The sequence below is a fragment of the Equus przewalskii genome, chromosome 2, assembly GCF_037783145.1.
Source record: "Equus przewalskii isolate Varuska chromosome 2, EquPr2, whole genome shotgun sequence".
Taxonomy (NCBI): Eukaryota; Metazoa; Chordata; class Mammalia; order Perissodactyla; family Equidae; genus Equus; species Equus przewalskii.
The window spans coordinates 11,761,965-11,773,564 of record NC_091832.1 but is presented as its reverse complement, the minus strand read 5'-3'; the positions used below and the strand labels follow the sequence as shown (position 1 = coordinate 11,773,564).

The 11,600-nt window shown below is 44.6% G+C and overlaps 1 protein-coding gene across 15 annotated transcripts in view; it reads right to left on the bottom strand.

Annotated features, from left to right (window-relative positions):
* The window catches only part of MKNK1 (MAPK interacting serine/threonine kinase 1), a 42,997-nt gene that overhangs the window by 4,583 nt on the left and 26,814 nt on the right, over positions 1 to 11,600 (bottom strand). For 14 of the 15 annotated variants that reach the window (XM_070593013.1, XM_008534447.2, XM_070592998.1 and 11 more), the window contains 5 exons: positions 10,787 to 10,860; positions 8,516 to 8,620; positions 5,415 to 5,470; positions 2,008 to 2,103; positions 236 to 430 (listed from right to left, as the gene is read on the bottom strand). In XM_070593013.1, coding sequence (XP_070449114.1) covers positions 236 to 430; positions 2,008 to 2,103; positions 5,415 to 5,470; positions 8,516 to 8,620; positions 10,787 to 10,860 — 526 coding nt within the window. The remainder of the gene's footprint in view (positions 1 to 235; positions 431 to 2,007; positions 2,104 to 5,414; positions 5,471 to 8,515; positions 8,621 to 10,786; positions 10,861 to 11,600) is intronic. The other variant, XM_070593014.1, reaches the window with a different exon arrangement.

The following is an 11,600-nucleotide window of genomic DNA, read 5'->3' as shown; positions in this document are numbered from 1 at the left end:
ATGACTCAGCTCAGGGAAAATCTTCTCTAACCATCCTGCCCTGAACTCCTCGCTGGGCTGAGTGCCTGATTAGCTTAACCCCACCTCGTGGCTGCCCTTGGACAGAAGAGGGAAGGTGCACTATAAACCGCATTCCAGATCAGGAACAATCCCCAAGTCCAAGCCTGCTTGGCATCCCACAGCCACGCTGACCCCCCAGTAGGCCCTATGCAGCGGGTCCTGGGGCTGTGCTCACCTGGCACACACTGCAGACCTCTCCCCGGTCCCAGCCACAGTCGGCCCCACAGTGACCTACAAAGGGTGGGTAGCCACTCAGCATGATGTAGAGGACCACGCCCAGGCTCCAGAGATCACAGCGCTTGTCGTAGAATGTGGCCTCATCCGTGAAGACCTCTACCACCTCGGGGGCCATGTACTCTGCAGAGCCACACTGTGGAAACCAGGGTTGGGGTGGGAAAAGGGCAGAGGAGGGAGAAGTTTAGTCACAGGGAGAGGGGATGGCAAAGACTGGAATGTAATGGGACTTGAGGAAAAGGATGGAGTTGCAGAGCAAGAAGCTGTCAGGAAAGCCAGCTAGAGAGCTCGCCTGATGCCACCAAGGCAGTGAGAGAAGCTGGGCCACCTAAACATTTGTCCTGTCATTCCCCAGGACCCATGTGACCATCCAGGTCACCTTCTTATCTTTTCAGGTCCTTCTCCAGTAGGCAGAGAGCCTTGGTCAAGAAGCTCCAGGGAAAGCCCTGCCTCAGTGCTCTGTAAACAGCCAGTTTATGTACAGGTACTTCAATGTAACAGGAGCACGGCTCAGGGAGGGAGATCTGTGGAGATCTGACTCCATAAAGCGAGGATTTCTTAAAGTGAAGTCCTGCCAAGCTTCCCTGCTAGCTTAGAGCAAGGAAGTGGAAGAATTTAGAATGAAGAGACCATCAAAGCCAGGCGAGGTCTTAGAGCAAAACCAATCTGCCAGCTTCTCCCATTTACAGATGGGAGAACTAAGGACTAGACTGGGGCAGGGATCTGCTCAAGCACGTCAGTGGCAAACACAGGACAACAATCCAGGCCTCCTTCCTCCCATCCTTGCACAGAAAACTGCTGATAAAAACAAAGATTCTTCTCGCTCCTCTCTTCATTATTTCAGGCTCACCAAGAGACAACCTCCCCCTACAACACAGACACACAAACTAATTTGATGGGAAGATGGTAAGTGGAGAAACAACATTTTCTGTGTTATTGGCAATTAGAGTTAATGACTTTGAGAACAAGGTAGATCAGTGTCGTAGAAGCTAATACAGAAACATTTCTAATAATGTTGCTCAGAATAAGACAAGGGCATGTTTAAAAGACAAATGCATGCCTTAAAAGAAGGTTATTAGGAAAATTCACTTATGAAGCATGCAAATCTCAAAAGAATCAAAATAAGTATATTCAGTATGTACAAGAGGTATCTTAGGAAGACGCAGCTCCCAGCAGCACCATCTGGGCATGAAATGTGAAGTGAGAGAAGCAACAGGATAACTTAGCCAGCGATCCTCTGTGCAGAGAGCCCGCATCCTCTCAGTTCCGGCCCGAGGGAGACCACACTCCCTATCCTCTGTCACAAGGTGGATGCGCTATGACCCAGGCAGTGGGAATGGGACTCTCAGAGCTCTCCACATGGTCATATGCAAAAGGGCTGTCCTGGGAGTAGTGTCTGTCTTTACCTGGGTCAAGAGTCAGGGCTCAGCCTGTTCTTATAGAAACAATTTGTCTCATCAATGGTAGAGGACCCACCCCAAACTAAAAGCTCTAATGTCAGTTTCATTAGCAACTAAGCGCTGGGGTGAGGGGTGGGGGAGGTTATCAACACAAAGCAGTGAGGCAAATGATAACTCAGGCAGGAAGTGGTGTCGGTACGCTCGGTTTTCCTTCCTCAGCCCTCTGTTCTGGACTCCAGAGCTTTGGGTCAGGGGCACACCAAACGTACAGGAGCTCAGACTGAGGTGGCCTAGGGTGCCCAGCCAAACATACCGGAGTGGTCAGCTCTGGTGTGGTTATAGGGGTGCAGGAGTTGTTCAATTTCACCCCACTGCCCAAGTCAAAGTCACAGATTTTCACTGGAGACACCTGAAAAGGAAAGCAGAAACCAAAGGTCACAAATATAAGAACCCAAAGGACACAAGGAGCCCAACATGACTCTATGGGTGCACAGCTGCATGGCTGCCACACTGAAGCCCAGCTTTATCTGTCAGCTCATGTTTACTCTCCTTGGGTTAACTAGAAATCACCTGAGGAATTATCCTAAGGTGTCGCCTTCCCCATGCTCTCTCCTTGTTTCCTGACTAAGAGAAAATGTGTGCATTACCTGGTGTCAGACTGTTGTGAACTTAGTATAAAACAAGTAGTAAACCTATGGAACCCTTGCTGACAAACGATGGTGTAGGTTGCACCACAGAGGTTAGAGAAGTTAGTATGCATTCCTGAAAGACTCTTTGCAGCCCATTCAGCGGAGGGCAAAGGAGTTTTGAGTAAAACGCTTGACCACCTCAGGTGGCTGAGTGTGACCAACCTGTCTTTGTTTGCTTGGGACTTTGTCAATTTAAGCACCGAAAATCCTGTGTTCTGGGAAACCCCTCAGGCCTGAGCAAACTGGGATGGTTGGTCACTCTAGGCAGCATCAACATAGCAGCCAAGCCCACCAGAAGTGGATGCTGCACCTGAGACCACAGACAGCACACGTCACCTCTGGAGCAACCATGAGGGCAGTTTGTGTGCATACATGAGGACGGCCCGTGTGGTGGGAGCAGCACAGAGGGCGAGTCAAAAAGGCTGGCTCCGCGAGTCCCAGCTCAGCCATTTCCCTGCTGGGGAAGCCTGGGCAAGTCTCTCAACTTCTCTTTTCTTTCTTTCCTTCCTCCCTCTCTCTCTCTCTTTCCTCCCTCTTACATTCTTTCTTCTTTTCTTTTTCACTTAGCCTCTCTTTTTTCATTGTGGTAAAATATATATAACATAAAATATACTATTTTAACCATTTTTAAGTGTACAATTCAGTGGCATTACATTCACACTATTGTGCAACCATTAGCAGTATGTTTCCAAAACTGTTCCATCATCCCAAACAGAAACTCTGAACTCAATGAGCAATAACTCCCTATTACCCAACTCATCAGCCCCAGTAACATCAACCTACTTTCCATCTCTATGAATTTGCCTATTCTAGATATTTCATCTAAGTGGCCTCACACAATATTTGTCCTTTTGTGTCTGGCTTATTTCACTTAGCATACCGTTTTTAAGGTCCATCCATGACATAGCATGTATCAGAATTCCATTCTGTTTTATGGCTGAACAATATTCCATTGTATGTATATACCACATTTTGTTTATCCATTTATCTGCTGATGGACACTTGGGTTGTTTCCAGCTTTTGCTGATTGTGAATAATGGTGCAATAAATATTGGTGTTCAAGTTCAAGTCTCTGTCTTCAGTTCTGTTGGGTATATACATAGGTGTGGAACTGCTGAGAGGTATGGTAATTCTGTGTTTAGCTTTTTGAGGAACTGCCACCCCGTTTTCCACAGTGGCTGTGCCATTTTACATTCCGACCAGCAATGTACAAGGGTTCCAATTTCTCCACATCCTCATCAACACTTGTTATTTTCTGTTTAGTTTTTTATAACCATCCCGGAAGGTGTGAAGTGGTATCTCATTGTGGTTTTGATTTGCATTTCCCTAATGACTAAGCATGTTGAGCATCTTTTCATGTGCTTACTGGCCATTTTTATACCTTCTTTGGAGAAATGTCTATTCAAGTCCTTTGCCCATTTTTTAACTAGGTTTCTTTTTGCTGTTGAGTTTTAGAAGTTCTTTATATATTTTGGATATTAAACCCGTATCAGATATATGATTTGCAAATATTTTCTTCCATTCTATGAGTTGTCTTCTCACTTTCTTGATAATGTCTTTTGACATTCAGCTTCTCTCTTTTCTTTTTTTAAAGAATATGGAGAGATTCTTTTTTTTTTTTAAGATTTAAAAAAAATTTTTTTTTTCCTTTTTCTCCCCAAAGCCCCCTGGTACATAGTTGTATATTCTTCGTTGTGGGTCCTTCTAGTTGTGGCATGTGGGATGCTGCCTCAGCGTGGTTTGATGAGCAGTGCCATGTCCGTGCCCAGGATTCGAACCAATGAAACACTGGGCCGCCTGCAGCGGAGTGCACGAACTTAACCACTCAGCCACGGGGCCAGCCCCACATTCAGCTTCTCTTAATTTTAGTTTTTCAACCATAAAAAGGAGGCAACCAATCTGTGCCATGAAGATCACATGACACAAAGGACATGAAAGTAAATTGTAAACCAGAGGCAGTATAACAGAGTAGTTCAGAGCGCCATGGAGTTCTGGGGTCAGACGCCTTGGTTTCAATCTATACCACATATCAACTGAGTGACTTTGGGCAAGTGTCTTAATCTAAGCTTCAGTTTCCTCATCCATAAGATGAAGATAATAATAGTATCTACCTCGTGAGATTTTATAAACGCTCGATAAAGTAAGTTCCTGGCACAATTCAAGCACTCAAGAAATGTGACCTATAATTATGACAATGATAAATTATAAAGTTTTATGCCAGATAGGAAATCACAAGATCTTATTTGAACTAATACATTACTATTCCCCACAAAACAGTTGTAAGTAGCAGGCTGAGTCATAAAATTCACTCACAGCCATTCCTAATTTAAGAGCTATCCCTTAATTCAGAGCAAGATGTATGTTCATGCAAATGTGCACATATACACACACACAGCTATCAAACCACCAGGGCCTAAATCCCTTCTAATAAACACAGAATTTGTGAAATTTATAATGCTTATGGAAATACAAACACTTCCATTTACTAATAGATTGAGTTAAGATACAGTTTAAAATAGGTTGCATTTGTTCAACATCAAGCATAAATGTTTTCTTTTTAATAAGCACCTTTGGAAATAAAAATGGAAACAAAGACCCTTTTCAAGAACTTGCTTTCTAATTATTACCTCTAGTGGTGGATACCAGCTGGCATATATGCCATAACAGAAACATCACTTATGGGCAGAGATTTGCTTCCTATAAGACTGAGTTGTTGTTTATGACGCACGTCAACTGTTCTAAAGGTAGGTGACTTGCACTAGAAAACACTGATTTTGTGCAGGTCTCATATTTTACAAACTCTCAGGCTGAATCCAATCACACTGCTGATAAAGAGCAAAGAAGGGACAAGGATTAAGCTACTTGGATTATAGAAACACTCCACATCAGGTATAACATTCTCACGCGTCCATAATAATCAGTTCAAGTTGGTACCTGAGGTGGAGAGAACTGCTAACGACCTATATTGCAAGCAAGGGTGGCTTCCTGGCATCACTGTCAACTGTGACATCCCAAGTCAGGCCCTAAGTACCTTTTCTGGAGATTCACACAATATATTTTCTGGCTTCAGATCACGGTGAGCAATGCCTGAAATGACAGAGCAAAGAAATGGTTGCCGTATGCACATAATTATCAAACGTTCCACACACAATTAATTTTTTCCAAATGCTGTTGTTCGCAGATTAATTCCCAATTATGGTACATTAAAAAATCAACGAGCTGCAGGAGGCAGAAGTAACCAGAGACACAAACCAAAAGCCCAGTTGACTCTGCAAGTTCTTTTGAAGCAGAAGCTTTAGAAGTCCGGCAGGGATATGAAGGGCTAAATGAATCCCAGCCAGCCTACCTCTCAGCTCTGCAGTGACGACCAAGAAGAAGCCTAAGACGAGGCAGAGCAAAGAGCTCTGCAGAGGGCCATGCTTGGAACAGCAATGCAGAAATAATTAGTGCCTTGTTTAAGAGCATCTCAGGGGGCCGAGACTGCTCTACCTCATTTCTTCTTGTGTGGCCGATTGAAAAAAAAAAAGATTCCTTCAGTGGGACTCCCTGAATGTTCAAAGGATCAAGTGTTAACAAATCTCCCAAAGCATGTCCGATTCCCTTCTCACCTGCTCTGCATAGTCTGAGACAGTCCCGCCAGAAGCACAGCAAGGACCGCTTTGGCCTCAGGGTTCTGTCCTTAAGAAAAGCCTCCCCTGCATTTTGGCCAGACCTCCTGAAGGAGACTGCGGACAGCAGCTTACCCCATGAGGGGCTGAACGCTGCTGACCTGGCCAAGAAGGGACCTGGAGGAAGACCTTCTAGCCAAAGATAGGGACAAAGCAGCAGCTCACAGGGCCATGGTGTCCTAGTGGCAGACACAGAAACCTCCCATTCCTCTTTCCTCCCACAGAATGTGCGGCGCAGAGACAGGAGGGCTGGAAGGTCGAGTAAAAACCGCACAGCTACTGCTAGGAAGTACTGGGCAGCAGCAGAAGTACCCTGTTCGTGGGGTCACAGGGAAAGCAGAACCAGCCTTCCTAAAACTCCCCTGTGCCCAACTTCTCAGGCAGCCCACTGGTGGCACTTCACTAGAGAGGAAAAACCTGAGCTCCAGCAGGCTCAGTAACTTCATCAGCCGCCTAATTGAATGAGAACCCAGAGCAACTCAGTCCAGGCTGCACAAATTGAGTCGGGCTACAGCCCGCCACACTAAAAGTGAAAGATATTTTCTATTACAGCAAGTGTTCCCACAGAAGGATCATGAGCCACACATGGAGCCCTGCTCTCCAAATAGGTGCCCGTGGCCCGGTCGTCCCCCAGCCTGAGAACTGAGAGCCCTGCTGTAGTAATGGGTCTGCCTCTGTGAGCGCACCAGCCATCGAGCCGCTCCCGTTCATTTCCCAGAGGCCAAGCGGCAGTGTGTCCAGTATTTAAAAGTATGGAACTTGTTTCAGGGCTGACCCATTCTTGCCCAATTCATCTTCCCAGCATGAAGTTATTTAGAAAACAGCCAAGTTCGGCTGGAAATCGTTTTTCATACCCTCCAACTTCTAGTCACATGGGCAGCTGGCCAGCTAGATGTTAACACGCACTTCAGAACTCCTAAGACACCACCAGCCTTTGTTCCCTTTAGTGCATTCTTGTAAAAAATAAATAAATAAATAAAAAATAAAACCGCCTTTACCCCCCTCCAAGGTATGGATCTTGTAAAAAGTGTGACCCAGTTTTGCAATCTACAGAGGCAGCTTGGGGAGCGGTTGTAAATCTTTGTCAAACAGGTGTTACCTACATGCATCCCGGCTTTCAGAAACAGAACTACTGCTATTCATCATGCTATGGAAAGCAGAGACACCCCTTCTAGGAATTTTCATCCCACGTGTAAGTCAGGCCCCCAACATGGGTACATCAGGAGATGTCTCTTCAGCCACTGGAGGAAACGAGGTGGAATCAACACACCTGAACTTCCCGCACACACGCCGCACCAGGCTGCACTGTGTTGCCGGCACAACGTGGGATCCGTGATTGGCATGCCTACAATTGGTCCTGAGCACGCACAACCGATGTGGCAGTGTCCACAAAAATGAAGGGAGCAGAGCTAAGTCACAAATTATTCACTCCACCCCCACCAGTCAGAATTCTTTACTTTAAGGGAATTAATATTAGGATAAAAAATACTTTCTGCCTAGTGAGGGATAAGGGTGGAGGAAATAACATTTTTGAAGAAACACTGTGTGCCAGGCACTATGCTCCAACTATGTTTTACATATACAATATACATAAGATACACACAATTATGTAAGTGAGTTTATATAAAAGGCTTAGAACAGTGTCTAACACATAAGTGTTAAGTGTTAATACTGTTGATGAGATTATTATTATCATCTCTCTTAATTCTCACCATAGCTCTGCGAAGTAGGCATTATTACTGAGAGAGCACATAGCTGGTAAAAAGGTGAAGCCAGAATTCATTTTTTTCCATGGCACTGCTGTCAGGCAAATTTAAAAAATGTATGTAATAGTCAAACATATTTATGGAAATGCAAAAATGTTTAATTTGCAAAAAGATTTAATATACTACAAACATTCTTAAATAACCAGTCCTAGATCAAAGACTGTAAAGCAAAGTGTAATTGAAACAATAGCAACATGCTATTTACCGTCATGATGTTCAACAGATACCTCAAATGTACGATGTTAGTAGAAAAATGCATTTTCCATTTATCATGAGCAAGATATAAAACTTCATACGTACCATCATGCAAATTTTGAAAAGAGAGATACAGGTGATATATTTTAAAAGACCAGGTTGAATAACACTCAAAGTGTTATTCGAAATACGAAAAGTCGTATTATGCGTAAGTTTTACTTTCTTCATTAGGAAAGACTATCCACATCCACACACTCACACACATCTGTTCAACATGACATTCTTTTTCCTCCCTGCTATTTTTCTTGTATCCCCAGCCTGCTTAATAGCTCCACCTGTACCCACCGTCCACACCAGAAGCCCAGGAGCCATCCTGGCCTGCCCCCTCACCCTCAGCAGCTGCACCTGCTCCTGGCCCAGCCCTCTGCCTGGCCTGCTCCTCTCCCTTGGTCCCCAGAGGCTGGCCAGCTCAACCCACCTGCCAAGGCAAAGGCTTGGCTCACCTTTGGTGTGCAGGAAGTCAAGCGCAGCAGCAACATCCCGCACCACTCGGCTGGCATCTCGCTCATTGAAGTGCTTCCGCTTCTGGATGTGGGCCAGGATGGAGCCTGGGGAGCAGAGGGCACACAGAGGAATGCCTTTCAGGCTCTGCTCTGCTAAGTATAACTTCTCAGAGGACAAGTTTTCACAAGTTTGGGGTGGTGACAGAAGCTTCTTCATTACTAAATGTCTAGCAAGTGTGGTACCTAGCGCAGAGGCGGTACCAGCACAAGACTGGACTAAACAGAACTGGATTGCCGTCTTCTGTACCTAACCATGATGAGCACACAAGGGAGAGAGAACAACTATTTAAACGAGCAAAAAATACTAATGTCATGGGGGAGATTTGGCTTCTGAAATCAAAAAGAACTAAAAGTGAATCCACACAGGGCTGGGGGCCTGTCTGCAGGAACTTTCTCTCCTCTACATCTGATCCCAGACCCAAACAAGAGCACGAGGCTTCATGTGGGAATACCACACCCTCATCGAGATGTAAAGGTCTAGAAAAAGGAAAAAACTGCTTTTTCCCTTGAACTTTCTCATTTATTATTATTATTATAATAATTTTATTGGCAATGGCTAACATTTATTGAGTAGTTACTATGTGCCAAGCACTATGTAATACTCTTTAAATAGATTCTCTTATCCTCATTGCAACTGTACAAAACGTACAAAATATAGTTATCTCATCTCCATTTTTTAGATGGGGAACCTGAAGCCAAGGATGGTTAAGCAACATGCTCAAGATCACACACCAGTAAGTGTGTGTGGACTTAAGCCCAGTAAGTCTGGCTTCAGAGCCTGTGCAGACTTCCTCTCAGCAGGACTTGTGGTCTGACTGCTAGGGGGCTGGGTTGCCCTGAGCCAAATGCACTCTCTTTACTTACTGGGTCTGGCCTCGGTAGAGCTGTACTCTAAGTGATATGGTCACTGACGACCCCAGCTGCATCCAGCATTCAGACATGCAATTCACAGTCCTAGCGTTGCTGGGTGCAGCGGGGACAGGCAGGGGCATAAACGTGCAGCTGGGTCTATGCTCACTACTGGAAGCTAGTATTTCTGGGCTGAAGGTGTCATCTCTGTGTCCTAAAAATGGCACGTTTACTTATTTACCTCTGGTTTTGGGCATGGGGAGGGGATGAAAGATCTTTTATTTGCCAGATTAAACAATCAAAGGATCTCAACATGCTAGGGAACATTCTGAGAAAACTGGCTCCTGGCTAGGTCTCAGGCTTGCTCTACTGCAGTGGGTCTCTTGTTTTCAAATTTATTAAAAGGGAAGGAGGAAAGAATTATTCTACGTACTTCCAAGCTAGCCCTTAGCATACCTGTTTTATTAATATTAACAGCTGACATTTATTGAACCCTTAGTGCCTACTGGGCACTATGCTAAGCATCTCATATGAATTATCTCATTTAATCTTCACAGTGTCCCAAGGAGGTAGGTGTTGTCATTATCCCTGTTTTACAGATAAGAACACTGTTTGGAAAAGTTAAGTGACTTGCCCAAGGTCACAAAGCTAGTAAGTGATGGAGCTAGACTTCAACTTAGCTTTGTTGGTTTCTAAAACACACTCCCTTAACCACCAAGCTCCTCTGTGTAGTCGTCCACTCAGCTCCGACATCCTCCCTAACCTTCACCTTGCAAATGTGTCCTAGGGTTGGGTGAGTCATGGCTAGGGAAAGGGCTTCTCTATCCCCTTCTCTATCTCCGAAAAGCCACTTGAATATACATCCCAGTGATTATGTGTGGGAGTGATGGCAGGAGTGGTAAATGGTCAAGAATGGCATCTTTCTACCAGCAGGATGGCACATTCTCAGGCCTCCTCTCTATCTGGGTCTGTGTCCTAAACAATGGAACCCTCCTCTCCCTCAGTGAGCTTTTCTGGGCTTCACAGTGTATGCAAGAGTTTCCACCCCATAATTAATTTAGTTAAATAATGAATGTGTCAAAACAATGGTTTGATAAATTGATGACGAAATGTATCTATATTTGAGTCCTATTATAATGAGGAGGCATTTCTAGAATGCCCACACAGGTGACATTCTAAGCTCTGCAAAATGCTAATTATCATCCTTCCCTCCGGCCTCCCTTCTCCCAAATCAAGGGCAGTTTTAAGTCCTTCATCCTTTTTATTAGCTTGACTCATTTTAGAAGTCTCTGGGATTCATGATGGATGATCACCACTCTGAGTCTTAATCAGAAGTCCAAACACATACTCAACAGTAAGTACCTCCTTGCAATTTCTCAAAGACCAAGTAAAACCTTGTGTCATCTTCAAAGAACTCAATCAGCTCCAAAATGTTCCTTAAATAGGAAAAAATAGGAGGAAAGGGGAAAAAAAAGGGGAAATGGTATTATATATTAAAGCCCACTTACAAATATTAAATGAAAAAAATATACAATGCCCTGTAGCAAGACAGAAATCAACTTGAAATCAGAATGCTTATTAAAGACTCATGTTTGAGAAGTAGCCAATGGTGTTAGCAAGATTCAGGTCACCTTATCTTTCCATAATGTTTAGTCTCTGGTGTTTTCACCAAGTCTACGCTGTCAAACCCCAATCCTAAAACCCACTAGGTAGAGTTATAAAAAAGTCCCGGTCACATTAAACTGAATAAAATCTGCAGCCGACTGGAAGCAATTGCGGCTAATAACACTGAATAGTAGGTGTGTGTCCTGGAGGCAAGCAGCAAATAATTACTTGCCCTCCCTCTTGCCCATAAATCACGGGGCAGTATTTACATTGCCTGGAGAAAATGGAAACATCTGTCAAATAGACTTGGGGCCTAACGTGGGCACCGCCAGACCCTAACTGCTAAGCGCTGCTTAATGAAACGGCCACGTTCCCGCCGCCATAGCACTTGTGGCCTTCCCCGGTGAGCACTCTCTGTCTGCCTGAGCATTACTGTGCTCTGCCAACAAGGTCGCCTTGTAACTCAGTAGGGAAGCCACCAGCCTGGATATCGGAGGCGTTGGCGGCTTTTTTTCTTTTAAAGAACGAAATAAACCAAGTAGAGTCTCTAATGCTGAACTCAGAAGCTGCA